General features: G+C 43.0%; 1 protein-coding gene across 1 annotated transcript in view; it reads right to left on the bottom strand.

Annotated features, from left to right (window-relative positions):
- LOC114650228 (PHD finger protein 6-like) overlaps positions 1–19,166 on the bottom strand; it is a 67,899-nt gene extending 48,733 nt beyond the window's left edge. The window contains exons 1-3 of the mRNA XM_051926356.1: positions 18,995–19,166; positions 4,826–4,930; positions 1,958–2,091 (exon numbers count right to left, since the gene is read on the bottom strand). Coding sequence (XP_051782316.1) covers positions 1,958–2,091; positions 4,826–4,930; positions 18,995–19,102 — 347 coding nt within the window. The 5' untranslated portion in view covers positions 19,103–19,166. The remainder of the gene's footprint in view (positions 1–1,957; positions 2,092–4,825; positions 4,931–18,994) is intronic.
- Positions 19,167–19,741: the final 575 nt, after the last annotated feature.

Here is a 19,741-nt window from a genome sequence, read left to right as displayed (position 1 = left end):
GGGCTTTGCTACAGGATACACCCTCCACAAGTTAAGGAAGTAAAAATAAAGGTATATATTTCTGTTTTATTTAAACCTTTTAAGTTTGTATGCGGGCGGTATGGTGGCGCAGTGAAAGGTGTCAGTTAGGAGACCCGGGTTCGCTTCCCTGCGTGGAGTTTGAATGTTCTCCCCGTGTCTGTCTGGGTTTCCTCTGGGTACTCCGGTTTCCTCCTACAGTCCAAAGACATGCAGGTTAGGTGCATTGGCGATTCTAAATTGTCCGTTGTGTGTGGGTGTGTGCGCCCTGCGGTGGGCTGGCACCTTGCCCGGGGTTTGTTTCCTGCCTTGTGCCCTGTGTTGGCAGGGATTGGCTCCTGTATTTAGGATATAGCGGGTTGGATAATGGATGGATGGACATTTGTATGCATAGCCCCATTTGCCCGTTTTCGTTTTTTTTCTTTCTTCAGTAATATTTCAGCAAACCCGGAGCTTGTCAGTTCAAATCCTGGTACTGACACCACTGTGTGACCCTGAGGAAGTCACTTCACCTGCCTGTGCTGCAAAAAACAAAAGTAATGTAACAAATTGTACCTCAGATGTTGCAAGTTGCTGGAATAAAGGCATAAGTCAAACAGATAAATATGTATTATACACATAGGAACTATTCATTTATTTTCAGTTAAGTCATCTGCAGCAAACCTTTATAAATGAGGGTTTCTCCTTTTTAGATAGTGCAAACTATTTCTTCTTCATTGAGGTTTTCTCTTGGAGAGCTTTTTTCATTTCATTGAAAATTAAAGCAGCAGCTGCCAAAATATGTAGCTTTCTTATTAATTTTTCAACATTGTGTAAAATAACTTTATAAAGTAACATAAAAGGTTTAAATACTGGTTATCCTTTTACACTAAAATATTACTAAAGAGATACAAAAAAAGTAAAATGCATTTGTTGTTTTTCTTTAAGGAGATTAAATATTACTGAAGAAAGAAAAAAAAAAACTAAAACAGCCAAATGGGGCTATGCATACGAACTTAAAAGGTTTAAATAAAACAGAAATATATCCCTTTATTTTTACTTCCTTAACTTGTGGAGGGTGTATCCTGTAGCAAAGCCCTAACTTTTTTCGTGAAAGCCCGTTTCAGTCAATAAGTCTTAAAAAGAGGTGTAAAAATATTGACAATAAGCTACGCAAACCCACCAAGACATGGAATCGTTTAAATCAAGGCGCGAGTCGAAAAACACCATCCCATACTATTAGTTAACGATTAACACATTTCTATATGTATTGTAAGCATACAATACAACTGATAATATGTTGCGCTTATTTATCTGGTGTACCGACATTTTTGCGCGTTTAACGGCTGAAATCTAACGTGGTTTGTGCCCTTCAGGAAGAAAACAGTTTGCATTTACCTTTTTAATAAAAGGCGAGCTTTTAAGCCTGAGAAATCACCCCGTAAAAGCACACATTTAATTGCACATGTGTTAATATGTATGCTTACACAGTATTAAAAGACACTCAACAATTAATGTCATTTACCTTCGTTCCCGCGTTTGACTCGTGCTGTAAATCTCTTCCTTGTTTTTAGTTCACGTGATTACGTAGGAGGCGTGATGACGCGATACGGGACTCCGCCTCCTCCATTAGAGTATATGGACAAAAAAGAGGTTCCAGTTATGACCATTACGCGTAGAATTTCGAAATGAAACCTGCCTAACTTTTGTAAGTAAGCTGTAAGGAATGAGCCTGCCAAATTTCAGCCTTCCACCTACACGGGAAGTTGGAGAATTAGTGATGAGTGAGTCAGTGAGTCAGTGAGGGCTTTGCCTTTTATTAGTATAGATGTATTGACACATGAATATCAAAAATTAAACAGCTGCAAACATACTACTATACTGTTACATAGAGTTTGTTTCAAAACCAAAAACATTGTTGAGAACAGGAAATATATGATTATAAGTAAAAAATACTTACTCAAAAGTATGTTTGGCTTCATTTTCAACCAATACAGCTTCTTCTTTTTTTGCACATAGGTAATGATAAGATTTTGGGCATTTCTTAATTTCACAGCCAATAGTAGCTCCATTTCGTTTACATGAGGGGCAGCGCTGTTGAAGAATACAGAAAAAACATTTAAATAAGCAGTAAAAATTATTTCAAGTGAATGTTCTTATACCTTCATAAGCAATTGCTGCTTTACGTTAAGAGTAATTTATTCATTCAGCTTCTGAGTCTAGTAATTTCAGTATGAGTATGTGAGGGGTAAAGGTACATGGCAGAAACCAACTCTGGAAGGGCCACAAATCTATTGCAAGGCCCACTCATACACATATCCTCTCTAAGCCAATTTTATATCACTAATAAGCCTAACCTGTACATTCGGGTACATGGGAGGAAAGTAAAGTAGTAAAATAAATCCCACAGTTACAGTAAGTGAGATATCCACATTCATTTACATTAAAGGAAGAAAAAAAAGCATTTGTACTGTTCCATTTAAGATTATTTTTGGTATAGTGAACTTTAAAATTAATCACAGAGATGATGGTGTCACACTACTGTATGTCAGCTGCAACTGACCATCTGTCCATCTTAGTGTAAAAAAGCTATTTCAAAACAATTGTTTTATATTCAATATCATATATACAAGAAATAAAAAAGTAACACTACCATAATGATTAGACTTTGTAATCCGAAACAATCATCAAAACAGGATTGACTCTGACCCCACTGGAGGAAGCAAGGGAAGAAAGCCTGATGGCAAAATTACAGGCCACCATGACTACAACCAGTCTACCTGTTCCTTAGATGGGGCTGTTTGAGGTTGGGATTGGGCTAGCAGCTCATCCCTGTAATAAACCTGCTATCAACAATCAAAATTGAAGTCACTTGTACTCAACCACAGGGCAATCCTCCTAGCACTGCTTCTTTTCAAAAAGGCGTGCTGCATATGAAGAAAAGATCTAGAGCAAAGTCTGTAAGACCTCTGGTCTGTATTTTTTTAGCTCTCTGTTGAGGCATAACAGATATTCAGACAGCTAAACTATAATTCCTTTATCAAATTAGTAGCTTGAAGACCAACAAATCTCCAATTTTATTAATAAAGCAACAGTTGTCTGTATTAATGCTGAATGGAGGAAGTTGAACTTGTCACCTACAGTGGTGTGAAAAACTATTTGCCCCCTTCCTGATTTCTTATTCTTTTGCATGTTTGTCACACAAAATGTTTCTGATCATCAAACACATTTAACCATTAGTCAAATATAACACAAGTAAACACAAAATGCAGTTTTTAAATGATGGTGTTTATTATTTAGGGAGAAAAAAAATCCAAACCTACATGGCCCTGTGTGAAAAAGTAATTGCCCCCTTGTTAAAAAATAACCTAACTGTGGTGTATCACACCTGAGTTCAATTTCCGTAGCCACCCCCAGGCCTGATTACTGCCACACCTGTTTCAATCAAGAAATCACTTAAATAGGAGCTGCCTGACACAGAGAAGTAGACCAAAAGCACCTCAAAAGCTAGACATCATGCCAAGATCCAAAGAAATTCAGGAACAAATGAGAACAGAAGTAATTGAGATCTATCAGTCTGGTAAAGGTTATAAAGCCATTTCTAAAGCTTTGGGACTCCAGCGAACCACAGTGAGAGCCATTATCCACAAATGGCAAAAACATGGAACTGTGGTGAACCTTCCCAGGAGTGGCCGGCCGACCAAAATTACCCCAAGAGCGCAGAGACGACTCATCCGAGAGGTCACAAAAGACCCCAGGACAACGTCTAAAGAACTGCAGGCCTCACTTGCCTCAATTAAGGTCAGTGTTCACGACTCCACCATAAGAAAGAAACTGGGCAAAAACGGCCTGCATGGCAGATTTCCAAGACGCAAACCACTGTTAAGCAAAAAGAACATTAGGGCTCGTCTCAATTTTGCTAAGAAACATCTCAATGATTGCCAAGACTTTTGGGAAAATACCTTGTGGACTGATGAGACCAAAGTTGAACTTTTTGGAAGGCAAATGTCCCGTTACATTTGGCGTAAAAGGAACACAGCATTTCAGAAAAAGAACATCATACCAACAGTAAAATATGGTGGTGGTAGTGTGATGGTCTGGGGTTGTTTTGCTGCTTCAGGACCTGGAAGGCTTGCTGTGATAGATGGAACCATGAATTCTACTGTCTACCAAAAAATCCTGAAGGAGAATGTCCGGCCATCTGTTCGTCAACTCAAGCTGAAGCGATCTTGGGTGCTGCAACAGGACAATGACCCAAATCACACCAGCAAATCCACCTCTGAATGGCTGAAGAAAAACAAAATGAAGACTTTGGAGTGGCCTAGTCAAAGTCCTGACCTGAATCCAATTGAGATGCTATGGCATGACCTTAAAAAGGCGGTTCATGCTAGAAAACCCTCAAATAAAGCTGAATTACAACAATTTTGCAAAGATGAGTGGGCCAAAATTCCTCCAGAGCGCTGTAAAAGACTCATTGCAAGTTATCGCAAACGCTTGATTGCAGTTATTGCTGCTAAGGGTGGCCCAACCAGTTATTAGGTTCAGGGGGCAATTACTTTTTCACACATTTTTTTTCTCCCTAAATAATAAAAACCACCATTTACAAACTGCATTTTGTGTTTACTTGTGTTATATTTGACTAATGGTTAAATGTGTTTGATGATCAGAAACATTCTGTGTGACAAACATGCAAAAGAATAAGAAATCAGGAAGGGGGCAAATAGTTTTTCACACCACTGTATATTCTACTATAAGGTTTAGATTTGTAAGGTTCAAGTTTTAAATGAGAAAGCATAATTACAGTCCATTACAACTTTTTTTGCCATACCAGTTTTCTCCCTCTCTTCAATTCTTCCTTCACATCTTTCAGCAAAAATCCAACTAAATCATCACCAACAGGTGAATTTTGAGTAGTAAGGTTAGATGAATATAGCTTTGAAAAAGAGAAAAAAAAAGACAGGTTAATGACTTTACAAAAAAAACAAGAACCTGGTACTTTTTATATTAAGTGATCACTACATGACAAATGTACCATGTAATTTTGATACTGGAGCACTGGCTGGTTAAGTCACTTGTTCAAAGTAATATAGGCAGATAGTGAATGGGAATGTATGAATTTGTAGCTTCAGTCTTTAAGGTACAATAACAAGATTGCGCCCCTCAGATGAAAATATATAAAACCATCATTAATCATGAGCTTTTACATCGCTAAAAGGACCTGTCCACAAACCCTTTGCATTAGCTTGTTGAAGCAATCCTCAACCACTCCTAAATAAACATGCACACAATGAATTAGCTTATTTAGTAAGGTTAGAGAAAAGACAGCATCCATCCATCCATCCATTGTCTCCCGCTTATCCGAGGTCGGGTCGCGGGGGCAGCAGCTTGACCAGAGATGCCCAGACTTCCCTCTCCCCGGCCACTTCTTCTAGCTCTTCCGGGAGAATCCCAAGGCGTTCCCAGGCCAGTCGAGAGACATAGTCTCTCCAACGTGTCCTGGGTCTTCACTGGGGCCTCCTCCCGGTTGGACGTGCCCGGAACACCTCACCAGGGAGGCGTCCAGGAGGCATCCTAATCAGATGCCCGAGCCACCTCATCTGACTCCTCTCGATGCGGAGGAGCAGCGGCTCTACTCTGAGCCCCTCCCGGATGACTGAGCTTCTCACCCTATCTTTAAGGGAAAGCCCAGACACCCTGCGGAGGAAACTCATTTCAGCCGCTTGTATTCGCGATCTCGTTCTTTCGGTCACTACCCATAGTTCATGACCATAGGTGAGGGTAGGAACATAGATCGACTGGTAAATTGAGAGCTTCGCCTTGCAGCTCAGCTCCTTTTTCACCACGACAGACCGATGCAGCGCCCGCATTACTGCGGATACCGCACCGATCCGCCTGTCAATCTCACGCTCCATTCTTCCCTCACTCGTGAACAAGATCCCGAGATACTTGAACTCCTCCACTTGAGGCAGGATCTCGCTACCAACCCTGAGAGGGCACTCCACCCTTTTCCGGCTGAGGACCATGGTCTCAGATTTGGAGGTGCTGATTCTCATCCCAGCCGCTTCACACTCGGCTGCGAACCGATCCAGAGAGAGCTGAAGATCACGGCCTGATGAAGCAAACAGGACAACATCATCTGCAAAAAGCAGTGACCCAATCCTGAGCCCACCAAACCGGACCCCCTCAACGCCCTGGCTGCGCCAAGAAATTCTGTCCATAAAAGTTATGAACAGAATCGGTGACAAAGGGCAGCCCTGGCGGAGTCCAACTCTCACTGGAAACGGGTTCGACTTACTGCCGGCAATGCGGACCAAGCTCTGGCACCGATCGTACAGGGACCGAACAGCCCTTATCAGGGGGGCCGGTACCCCATACTCTCGGAGTACCCCCCACAGGATTCCCCGAGGGACACGGTCGAATGCCTTTTCCAAGTCCGCAAAACACATGTAGACTGGTTGGGCAAACTCCCATGCACCCTCCAGGACCCTGCTAAGGGTATAGAGCTGGTCCACTGTTCCGCGACCAGGACGAAAACCACACTGTTCCTCCTGAATCCGAGGCTCGACTATCCGACGGACCCTCCTCTCCAGGACCCCTGAATAGACTTTTCCAGGGAGGCTGAGGAGTGTGATCCCTCTGTAGTTGGAACACACCCTCCGATCCCCCTTCTTAAAGAGGGGGATCACCACCCCGGTCTGCCAATCCAGAGGCACTGTCCCTGATGTCCATGCGATGTTGCAGAGGCGTGTCAACCAAGACAGTCCTACAACATCCAGAGCCTTGAGGAACTCCGGGCATATCTCATCCACCCCCGGGGCCCTGCCACCAAGGAGTTTTTTGACCACCTCGGTGACCTCAGTCCCAGAGATGGGGGAGCCCACCTCTGAGTCCCCAGGCTCTGCTTCCTCATTGGAAGGCATGTTAATGGGATTGAGGAGGTCTTCGAAGTACTCCCCCCACCGACCCACAACGTCCCGAGTCGAGGTCAGCAGCGCACCATCCCCACCATATACAGTGTTGACACTGCACTGCTTCTCCTTCCCGAGACGCCGGAGAGTGGACCAGAATCTCCTCGAAGCCGTCCGAAAGTCGTTCTCCATGGCCTCCCCAAACTCCTCCCACGCCCGAGTTTTTGCCTCAGCAACCACCAAAGCCGCATTCCGCTTGGCCTGCCGGTACCTATCAGCTGCCTCCAGGGTCCCACAGGACAAAAGGGTCCTGTAGGACTCCTTCTTCAGCTTGACGGCATCCTTCACCACCGGTGTCCACCAACGGGTTCGGGGATTGCCGCCACGACAGGCACCGACCACCTTACGGCCACAGCTCCGGTCAGCTGCCTCAACAATAGAGGCATGGAACATGGCCCATTCGGACTCGATGTCCCCCACCTCCCTCGGGACATGGTCGAAGTTCTGCCGGAGGTGGGAGTTGAAGCTACTTCTGACAGGGGGCTCTGCCAGACGTTCCCAGCAGACCCTCACAACACGTTTGGGCCTACCATGCCTGACCGGCATCCTCCCCCACCATCGAAGCCAACTCACCACCAGATGGTGATCAGTTGACAGCTCCGCCCCTCTCTTCACCCGAGTGTCCAAGACATGTGGCCGCAAGTCCGACGACACGACCACAAAGTCGATCATCGAACTGAGGTCTAGGGTGTCCTGGTGCCAAGTGCACATATGAACACCCCTATGCTTGAACATGGTGTTCGTTATGGACAATCCGTGACGAGCACAGAAGTCCAATAACAAAACACAGCTCGGGTTCAGATTGGGGGGGCCATTCCTCCCAATCACGCCCTTCCAGGTCTCACTGTCATTGCCCACGTGAGCATTGAAGTCTCCCAGCAGAACGAGGGAGTCCCCAGAAGGTATGCCCTCTAGCACCCCCTCCAGGGACTCCAAAAAGGGTGGGTACTCCGAACTGCTGTTCGGTGCATACGCACAAACAACAGTTAAGACCCGTCCCCCCACCCGAAGGCAAAGGGAGGCTACCCTCTCGTCCACCGGGGAAAACCCCAACGTACAGGCTCCACGTCGGGGGGCAATAAGTATACCCACACCCGCTCGGCGCCTCTCACCAGGGGCAACTCCAGAGTGGTACAGAGTCCAGCCCCTCTCAAGGAGATTGGTTCCAGAGTCCAAGCTGTGCGTCGAGGTGAGTCCGACTATATCTAGCCGGAACCTCTCAACTTCGCGCACTAGCTCAGGCTCCTTCCCCTTCAGAGAGGTGACATTCCACGTCCCAAGAGCCAGCTTCTGTAGCCGAGGATCGGACCGCCAAGGTCCCCGCCTTCGGCCACCACCCAACTCACACTGCACCCGACCTCCTTGGCCCCTCCCATAGGTGGTGAGCCCATGGGAAGGGGGACCCACGTTGCCTCTTCGGGCTGTGCCCGGCCGAGCCCCATGGGTGCAGGCCGGCCACCAGGCGCTCGCCATCGAGCCCCACCTCCAGGCCTGGCTCCAGAGTGGGGCCCCGGTGACCCGCGTCCGGGCAAGGGAAAACGGCGTCCAAAGTTTTCATTCATCATAGAAGGTTTGAAATAAGATCTATATATTTGATAAAGTTTAATAACATTTTCATGAAAATTTATTAAAGATTTATAAAATTCAAAGGCATACATCTACAGAAACACAAAAAACAAGAATACAGACTAACAGGAAAAATAATACAGTCAATTAATCAATCCATAAATAAACTTAATGAGTATATCAGGTGAAAGCACTGAATTGCCTGATAGCAGTGGGCAGAAAAGACCCCCAGAGGAGCTTCTTAGCACACCATGGTAAAATGTGCCTGTAGCTAAAATTGCTCTAACAGAGTGCCTCCTGGAGGGGATTTTGATGGCATTCAATTTTCCCATTATCCTCTTTTCCACAACAGCTTCCAGTGTGTCCAGGGTTTGTCCTGTGATGGCTCAGGCTTTCCTGATAAGTTTGTTCAAGCATTGTGCTTCATTTGTGGAGAGGTTGCTTCCCCAGGAGACTGGTAGAACATTTCCATTACTGCACACATTAAAAGACCCGAGTCGTCTTAAAGAATCTAGTCTGCTCTGGCCCTTCTTGTTTAGCACCACTGTGTTGTCAAACCAGTCTTCCTTGTCTTCCCCAGAACGGCAACTGGTCTCAGAGGCTTCTTAAATCGAGAGCTTATGATGTGATACTCATACCACAACCCAAAAACTGGAGGTGTGGGCTACTTCATGCCATGTAGTTAACTTTGGGTCCTTTTCACAGAAAGCAGAGACAAAACCACACGAAGGCATGAGAGCCCTGCAGTGACATGATACATACCAGCCCACCCCTACTCTAGGATGCCACCATGGTAACTGCCAACAAAACAGACCTACAACTCTTAAAAAACGCTGTGTCTTGTTATTTTTTATGCATGTATGTAGATGTTTTCATCGTTGATGTTTGCAGTACACCACCTATTACGAAGTATTTTGGAATGCATTTAGTACAAAACAAAAAAACTGCATTATTTTATTTCCAACAGATGGTGCATCACTAACATTAGTGTTGTTTTTACAAATCCCAAACCAAATGGCATATAAAAAAGACAAACAGATACACGGACACACACACACATAGACTTTTGTGCTTTTATTAATGTGGATTGTTATTCACAAGCTGCAGCCTTGAAGAAAAGCTAGTAGTCGCAGTATGCATTCATTCATATTGGGTCAATTTTTAGCACATGAAAACCATCATGTGAGATAAAATTAGGGCATCCATCAAAACCGATGGACTTATCATTGTAACGTTAAGCATATTTTAATCAATTGGCGTTTTGCTATGCTAATATGGGAACTAGTACGACAGGCTGGAATCAAAGTAATTTGTGTTCACATGCTGCAGGTGGGAGTAGGCGAGATCTGCAAGAGTGGGCAATAGCACATTTGGTGCTGCCTCAACAGCTCAATCCTCAAAAAACAGTTATGGTTGCTTTCAGCGCTATCCTACTTCTGTTGTGCTGTGAATAGTCAAGTCATTTTCTAACCCGCTTAGTCCTGAACAGGGTCTATGGTGTGGGGTGCCGGACCCTATCCCAACAACTTTATGCAATCCTTATTATTGTCCCTTATTAAAGCTGGCAAATGTCAGCAGCCATGATTAATCCTGAACAGAGGGTTACGTCAGGGCTGTGTTTTGTCTTCTTTTCTCCCTCTACCATAATGACTGCCCCTCCAGTGACCATCCTTTAAATTGCTGATATTTTCTGTTAACACCAGGGCTGTGGAATCAGAAGTAATTATATGGTAACTGGAGTCGGAGTCTGTAAAAATACATCACTAAATGTAAATTGCAAGGCTGTGGAGTCGGAGACAATTTTGGTTACCTGGAGTCGGAGTCGGCAAAAATGTACTGACTCCAACTCCGACTCCTAATAAATACAGCAAGTCCAAATGTCCCATTTCACAGAAAATAGTGATAATAATAATAATACATTTTATTTATATAGCGCCTTTCCCATGCTCAAGGCGCTTAGTCATAATTAAGTACTTCACTGATGTAAGAATAAAGCCCAGTGCATAGTTGTGTTACTACTAATGTGAAATTCAGCTGAGCTATTACACAACCTGACATTCACACATTGTAATCTGGATTATGGTACATTACAAAAAGTGTTTTCATTTTATTTCAGATATGTGTTTAACTGTGGTGTAGCGGGTCCACAGCTCAAGTCAAAAAGCCCACTTTTTAAATAAAAAAATCGTCGCCTTCGTGACTTAGACAGGGGACGTGGTAGTGTGGCCGGAAGCGGTTCCCGAGGGAGTTCATGATGCGGGCGGTCCTCACTTAAGTGCAGAGGTGAGGAGTCGTCCGCATCCATAATTGTTGCCAGGAGCTGCTGATTGCCACACCTGATCCACGTCCCCATGATAAATAGAAGCATAAGGCTAGGTTAAGGGAAGAAAAAGAAATGACAGATGGAGGTTAGAAGGAGAAGAAGGCAGGAAGCAGGGAGGAGAAAGCTGGTACATAAACAAATGAAGATGCAGCTGATCAGCGAGCCTGGGTGTTTGGCCGGCACCCTGGGAGCAGTTGATTGTGGTCGCTCCCGCTGAGCATTTAGTGAGGAGCGGGAGTGACCGGAAGGAGGATGGCTTGCCGCATAAGGCAGAGAAGGCAGCGGGAGTCAGGACTTGGGACATGAAAGCCCCAGCGTGAGCGCCCTGGTCGCTGGGGAGCCCAAGTCACAGTTTGGTGACGCCTACTGGAGCCAGGGATCAGAAAGGTGAACAGACCAGCAGGAGAAGGCAGAAAGAAGGTCAGCTGCAGGTAGGGTGGCTCCCCTGGTGTATAGCCTGGACAGGAGAAGCAGGGGAGTCACCAGTAGAAAAGCACCGGGCTTTGTTTTAAAACACTGCTTCCAGCCATTGTTTTAACCACAGTTTTAAAAGGATTTTTCTATTGGATTTTAACCTCCACCCTTTCACTTGTTTTTATGGATTATTTATTTAACTAGACATTAAGCCCGTTCCAATAACAGGCGCTAGAACAGTAGTGCATTCTCTTTGATAATTTTTTTACGCTCATTTTCCTGTTCTTCTATAGATCTATTTGCTCTTCTGAGTCTTTCTCTTTTAGCGTTTTTATGACGCTCATTTTCTTTTTCTTCTTTTTTGGGAGACATGTTGTTAGTAGGGCGGCACGGTGGCGCAGTGGGTAGCGCTGCTGCCTCGCAGTTGGGAGATCTGGGGACCTGGGTTCGCTTCCCGGGTCCTCCCTGCGTGGTGTTTGCATGTTCTCCCCGTGTCTGCGTGGGTTTCCTCCGGGCGCTCCAGTTTCCTCCCACAGTCCAAAGACATGCAGGTTAGGTGGATTGGCGATTCTAAATTGGCCCTACTGTGTGTTTGGTGTGTGGGTGTGTTTGTGTGTGTCCTGTGGTGGGTTGGCACCCTGCCCAGGATTGTTTCCTGCCTTGTGCCCTGTGTTGGCTGGGATTGGCTCCAGCAGACCCCCGTGACCCTGTGTTCGGATTCAGCGGGTTGGAAAATGGATGGATGGATGTTGTTAGTAGATAGTCATAGTAATATAGGCTTGTACGTCCGTAATATTTTCTGTTACAGTAATACTGGCTTGTATGTGGCTGTAATATGCGTCACTGTATTGTGTGCCTTTAATTTTCTCTCGCAGTAATACTGGTTTGTATTTCCGTAAAATGCCTGTAATTTTCTCTTGACAGTAATACTGGCTTTGATGTCCATAATATGCGTTTAATTTTCTGTCACAACAGTGGGCAATCAGCAGATTCTCCCCAGCAACTGATGTAATGTGTGGCATGCAGTTGATAATCGTGCTTGTGGCGTCTCTCCAGCAAATACTGTGCAGTTCCCCAGCAAGTATTTTAATCCATGCTGGCGTGCAGCTGATTATTGTATGTGTGGCGTCTCCCCAGCAACAGATTTTATGTGCGTGAAAATAAATCTACTTTTAAAAGTGATCCTATTGTAAGATCATGAAAATTCGTATATTTAGGAAAACCCCTTCAACGACTGACACTTTACACTTTACCAGGCCAGGCTTCTTAATCACAAATCTGAATCTCAGAGTGAACACTTGCACAACAACAAACACTAATCCCACTTCTTTGGAGAAGCTGGTCTCCGCGTCGCATACCCGATTGGATTTTTCGTGCCTTTTGTTTTAAGTCTTACCTCATTTACAGAAATCCGATTGGATCGGCCACGTGATATTTTATAGGTCCCGCCCCCTTTGTCTTGTGTGACGCATCAGGCGGCCTTTGAAGCATCTGCTTTGAAGCATCGCACCGTGCCCCGCGCATGTGCACTTCACCAGAAGACACACACACAAACACTGGACGCACACAGGGGTTTTATTAAAGAGGATGATTTAGCTTTGATGCACTACACTTTAATTTGAACACTGTTTGGTTTTGCTGTTGCGGTTTTAAAATAAAAGCACTTTGCACTTGTTGCACCATCTTCTTGCTTCATTGTTGTGCCTCACTGCCTAGCTCATCGGTGACATTACTGACGGTGTCGGGTTCAAGAGTTCCCAGAAGCTGAATGAGAACATGGAGTAGAACCCGCATTGTCACATTAACAAGTTAATTTGAGTGTAAACAAGTGTAATGATGTTGTTGTAGGTGTGTGCTAGGGCCTGATGGGTGTTCAGGAGTTCTGTCTGCACTCTCCACGTATGCTCCCACGCAGGGCTGAACTTTAGCATAACTTTGCACACCACCTGTTGTAGAAGATTTTCAAATTAAAAAGGAACAGATTCTATGTATTGTGACAGATAATGCTTCTAATATGTTAAGCACAATTGAGAAAATGAATAAAGTAGATGAAGAAAGTGACAGACAGATATTAGAGGAAGACAGTTCCGCAAGTATTGGAGAAAGTGAAACCGAAGAGAATAGTGAAATTTTGGATAAGATTGCTGAGCTTACTACTATTCAACATATGCATTGTGCTGTTCATACTCTGCAACTTGCAATAAGAGATGGATTGAAAGATCGTTATGTAGCTACTCTAATTGGCAAATTGAGGCAAGTAACTGTTGCAGCCAGGGCTCCTAAAACAGATGCCATTTTGAAAAGATTTGCAAGAAAAGGAGCCATTCTGGATCAAACAACGCACTGGGGAAGCACTTATTTGATAGTTAAGAGTTTGCTTGAACTAAAAGACTTTCTTGAACTGGACAATGAAAATGTTTTATTAACTGAAAGCCAGTGGGCACAAGTAAAAGAACTGGAAAGTCTACTTTCTTACCCCTTTACTGTCACCAAGAGGATGCAATATGAAGATTTAACACCCGCTAGTTTTCTTGGAATGGAGAGCTTGATATATTGCCTGAACAAAAGTGGAGGGTTAATAGCTGATGGCATTGTATCTTCAATGAAGAAAAGAGAGAGTCTCTTACTGGATAATCAAATCTTGTTAGCTGCTATTTATGTTGACACAATGAGGCGAATTTTGTTGAGCAGTGACCAGATTGCTAATGGAAAAAAAGCACATTATGATGTAGCAGTTCGCATGAAGGGATTATTACTACCTGAAACACCACCACTGGATGAAGCTATAAGCACTGGTAACTCAGGATCATCCTATTCAAATGAAGAATTAGACTTTAATTCCTACTTGGACAAAATGGAAATTTCAAAAGCAAATCGACATCAGCTATGCGTGAATGATAAACGACCAGTCAATGTCCAAATAAAGAGATTCCAGCAGGAGTTTTTTAAAAAGAATTAAAAGTATGATCACTCATCGAAACTGACTGTAGAAGAAGCCATCCTTGCTGATCCAGAGATTATTAGTGATGTGGCTAGAACTGTAACAGCAATGCCAAATCAGTGTTGAAAGACTATTTTCAACTCTAAAAATAATCATGTCAGATATAAGAGCTTCTATGAAAGAGGATCTGGCAGAAGCAATTCTGTTTCTTTGAACATTACATTGAGTTAATTTTGGATTGCATTTAAAAGCTATTCTACTCTACAACTGTATTCCAAGTTTAATATATAAACTGTTTTTTGTTCATGTAGTTAAGCTTTGTTTTTGTTTTAAAACTACCAAAGAATATGGTTTACAGCAGGCATGTCAAACTCACTACCATTGGTGGGCCGCTTCGACTGACATACGTGCGTCAGCGGGCCGCACTGTAACAAGTACTATTATACTGTTATACAAAGTTACTGTAGCTTTCTTTCCAATACTGAAAACTTTAAAAAATGTAACACTTAAAGTTTAAAGAAAAGCAATTTATTTACATGCAGTCTCCATACAACAGTGTAGAATTAGAGTCTTAGCCTCTTAACTAGGTCCTTATTATATTATATTCATTATATTATATTCATTGCTTATATAGGAGCCTTACAGCGTGAGATTTATTTCTTTTGTCCCGACACTTGACATCTCTTGTTAGTAACCAGTTCGTCAATATCAGGCTTGAAATCTTGTGCAGCTGCAACTTTTATGAGGGATGAAAGATGCTCGACGGTAAGTCTTGAGCGATGTGGGGTTTTGGTAGCTTTCATTAACAAAAACAATTGCTCACAAAGGTAAGTGCTTCCGAACATTAACAGTACTCTCGATGCCAACTTACGGATCTGCACATACGAGGGTGGCAGGTAAGCATACAAGCCTGGCACACCAACTTCGTTTTATTTTGCCTTCAGAATAGAATCTGACTGCACTTCAATCAATTCCATTTGGATATTCTCAGGCGCATTCTCAACATTGTAAGAGAACAGCGCAATGCCCTGTTTGTGTGAACTGAAATCACGAAAATGCTCACTGAATTTATTGCTCAGTAATTCAAGTTGGAAAACAAATCCTCCAAAAATCAAATTTTACTTTACTAAGTTTACTTCAAAGTTTATATTGTAAAATAAGCTGATATGCAAAAAGCCACCTGACCTACAATAATTTTACAAACTCAAAATCATAAAAATATGTTAAACAACTCGCCAACTTTTCGCGTCCACTTCAGATCTTCAGCTGTAGTCTGAACTAACTGTTCGTTACAATACTAGCACAAAATTACATGAAACTAGAGCAAAAAAACGTGAAAATATGCAGGCTATTACTACTCGTGATGGTCAGTTCTGCCCAGTGGCCAGTCTCAGCAGCCCAGTCAGTAGTGTAGCCTTAGCAGGGGTGGCTCTAGGCTTGTGGCGGCCCTGGGCAGAGAAAGAATCGGTGGCCCCTTCGCCTGGCAATGTCAATACGGTATCTTATGCACGGTGGATGGCCACATCCGTTGCGGACACTGCATAGCCGCCTTGTGCTCATGATACGCTTCTATATACACGTGTCTGTAACTTGACAACCAAGTGGCAGCCCATGATATTCTCATTACGGCAGAACATTATAATACTACATATAGCTTACTGTTCCAACTCTAGTGACATTTGTAAATACAGCGTACTAATTAACAAGAAACAGAATGTTTTCTGGCCACATTGCCGTCAGCTGTGTCGTTATTTACTCTTTCTGTTTTATATTCAATATATATTGGCGTGGCGGCCCCTGGGATTTGGCGGCACTGTTCCCCCTGATGCCCGCTGCTGCAGCCTAGCACTTCAGTTGTGACGCTGCGGCTGATTAACTTTGGTGAAGGCTCGTGGCTATACTAGCAGATGACGTTTCCGGTACCGTAATGCCATGGAAAAACGTGCTTTTGTCAGAAGGCAGAAGTAAGAAAAGTCAATAAGCAACACCGAAGATGCAGAATGATTCAATCACAAACGATAGTAATCATTTTGTACAAGTTTAGTGCTAACTAGGATCTGTCATGCGGGCCGCACGCGGCCCGGGGGCCACGTGCTTGACATGCCTGGTTTACAGTATATTTTTTGAACTGGTAAAGTTCCTGTTCCTGATTTTTATGCATGCTACTACTTTATAGTCACTTGATAAAAACAATAAATAAAACCTTATTGTTTTAATTTTTTTGTTTTTTGTTTAACTGGCCAATACGGTAGAGAGTCAGCTTCCTAGCCAGTAGTTCTGTGGTTAAATGACGTGTATGTTGCCTTCCTTCAATCAACATGGAAAAACATTAGCATATTAAATACAGGGGAGTCGGAAGTACCAGAAACTAAGAAGTTGGAGTCAAAGAATTTATCTACCAACTCCACAGCCCTTGTAAATTGTAATATGATGTGTCAAACTTTCCAATTTCACATATAATGATTTGATTAAAATATTTCTTCTTCTAGACTTTTGATTAAAATATTGCATCTTTTATAATTTTGTAAGTTTAGTTTTATGGTTAACGTTACTCAGTGTTTGTAAGCCACAGCAACATTAACCCCTGAGGACAAATAAGGTTCTATCTACCCATAGTCTTTAAACTTGAACATTTTAACAAGTTACGGGTGCCAAACAGTAGACTGATGATTCACACTGGCAGTGATGAAATGCCTTGGATCTTGTATGTTGTGTGCGTTCAACCAACATGGTAAAAATATTAGTCTAATTACAAACAGAGGAGTCAGAGTAGGTAGTACCAGAAATTGAGGAGTCAAAGTTGGTGGTGCCATAAATTGAGAAACTGGTGTCCGAGTTGGAGTCAACGGTTTTGTGTACAGACTTCACAGCCCTGGATAACACCATCTTGAATGGCACAATTACAGATATGGAAAAAGATGTCATTTTGGAAGGAGGTGGATCTACAGGCTATTGGCTAGTGCAATCTCAACATTCTCAACTTGAAAACTGGGAATGGTTATAGATTTTAGAAGACAATCCTTAACTCATATAGCCCTAGTTATAAATGTCACCATCAATCAGATAGAACCATTTAAATTTCTTGGCACCATCATCACTCACAGTCTGAACCTTGATGTAAACATTACTTCTTTTATCCAAAAAGCTCAACAGTATTTTTTTTTTTTTTCCCATCAACTTAAAAAGAATAACCTGTCCAATAAATGCCGGTTTAGTATTATCACGCCGTCATTAAAAGTATCCTCACTTTCTCCATAATACTCTGGTATGGTAGTGCATCTGCTCATTTAAAATATAAACTGCAGTGTGTCATTTGGGGCAGCAGAAAGAATTCTGGGCCTGAAACTGGACTCTATTGATGACCTGTATACATCATGGTTTAAAAAACGCACCAGAAAAATAATTAAATTCTACACTCACTCGGCTAATCAGCTGGTTTAGTTATTACCATCACGAAAACATTACCAGTCACAAAAAGCAGGAACTACTAATCACAGAGAGTCTTTAGTGCCTGTTTTAGTTAAACAGAGTCTGTTATTAACACCCATTTCTTCCTAAACACAAAATTATATTTAGTGTATACAGTAAAGGCTTACTTACATATGAGTGGGCAAAAGTTCAATTCTGCATAATCAAATTGTTTTGGAGTGACCACAGGGTCCAAACCTGAGATGCACACAGCCCTCTAAAGGCCAGGATTTATACAAGGAACTGGGAAAAGCCAGCTATAAAAAGCAGCTCCGTGTGCAGTGTTTTGCAGACACAGCTCTTAAAGAAACACTCTTGTAAAGCCCATTGGCACTGATGCATCAAGCCTCAGATTTAGTCCCTGGGCTTGGGTTGCCACCCAGAACCAGGGGATTGTGTGGCATAAGGCTTACCTCTAACCCCTCTTGAGCTGAGTGAGGAGGAGCCCTGGTGAGGAGTGTAACAGGACAAAACAGCTGGGAACAGACGCCACTGTAGAACGTCTAAGCGGCAAGGTGGAAGCTGCCCCTAAGATGCCAGTGATCATTTTTAGGGCCACTCATCAGCAATCAGCATAAAGAGGCAAATTAAATTCAGCTGTCTCCCACACCACGACTCTTAACAACATATATGTGACTTTGTGCCGTATATTACTATTCTTTGCTGCTGTATGTAGAGTTGGGATGTTGTTATGTATTGTATATTGTGCTGTTAATTGAATTTAATTTTGCTATGTGTACGGATATAACACCAAGAGCAATTCCTAGCAACTATGCTGCCTAGCAGTAAAGATCAAATTAATTTCAATTAACTAAACCGTTTAAAGGTCATCTCTTAAAGTATAACCAACTAAAGAATGCTGATCGGGCATATTGATCACTAGTCAAGGCAGTCAAAAACAAAAAAAACAAAAACACAGACCTCAATTTTCTCTGACTGATGACAGGGTGTATCGTGCAAAGATGTCTCATGACAAGGCAGACTCCCTCATGCCGGGTCATTTTCAAGTTATCGATCATCTTTGTGATTGAGGAGATAGTGGAATAAGCGGAGGAATTACACTCGGACACAAGAACAAACCTGATCAAGTAACAGCAGGCCTGAATCTGGACCGGAGATTGTATTTTTACTTAATGAAAGTCAAATAATTGACTAGAAAAAGTAGTCAGCAATCACCTATGATAAAAATACATGACACGTTAAGGCCAAGGCAAAACTGATGTACCCAAAGTACGCAAAGGAACTGAATCGAAATGATACCGGTCGCCAAATAATATGACGCGGTTTTCATAATTAACAAAAAGAAAATAAACATACCATACACAATTCGTGTGCACAGACGTCCTCCTTTTTTAACAACGGCCCCGTCTCACTTGATTCGTAATCAAGTTTACAAAATGCGCAGCACAGCTTCCCTACCGCCATCCTGCCAGTACAGCTGAAAATACAAAAACACTGAGCCCGCCACCAGCTCGAGGTCTCAGCTGCTCTCGCGAGAAACGAAACTGAAAGCAGAGTTAGCATCTGACGTCACCGCACGCAAAAGAAAAAAAAAACCGTGCGGTTGACTTCTCATTTTAAAGACGCATTAAGTGCATCAGTTTTACTGGAACTTTGACTTTGAACAGTGGCGTAGCGTAGTGGGGGCGGCGGGCCCGCCCCGGGCGGCACTTTTAGGGGGCGGCAAAATTCTTTAGAATTACTGTATATTTTAGTCTTTTAAATTGAAATACCTAAATAAGGGGGCGGCGGAATTTTCCTCCGCCCCGGGCAGCTGACACCCACGCTACGCCACTGACTTTGAAGCCTGTAAATGCAAGGCGAAAAGAAACCTAAAGACAAGAAAATGAAAAAGATAACTATTCACAACTGAGAGCTATTTCATGTGCGTTTTATTTTTTTACCTAATTTATATTTTCCATTACCACCATACTGCTAGACTAAAACAAACACAACAGCATATTTTAATTTATATAAATGTATTTATACCAAAATAATTATTAAAGATTCATTGTTTGTTATGTGAACATACTGTGCCCACTATAATGTTTGGGACAAAGACAC

Source organism: Erpetoichthys calabaricus, chromosome 4 (assembly GCF_900747795.2).
Source record: "Erpetoichthys calabaricus chromosome 4, fErpCal1.3, whole genome shotgun sequence".
In the NCBI taxonomy this organism is placed as follows: Eukaryota; Metazoa; Chordata; class Cladistia; order Polypteriformes; family Polypteridae; genus Erpetoichthys; species Erpetoichthys calabaricus.
This window is presented reverse-complemented; position numbering and strand designations above follow the sequence as displayed.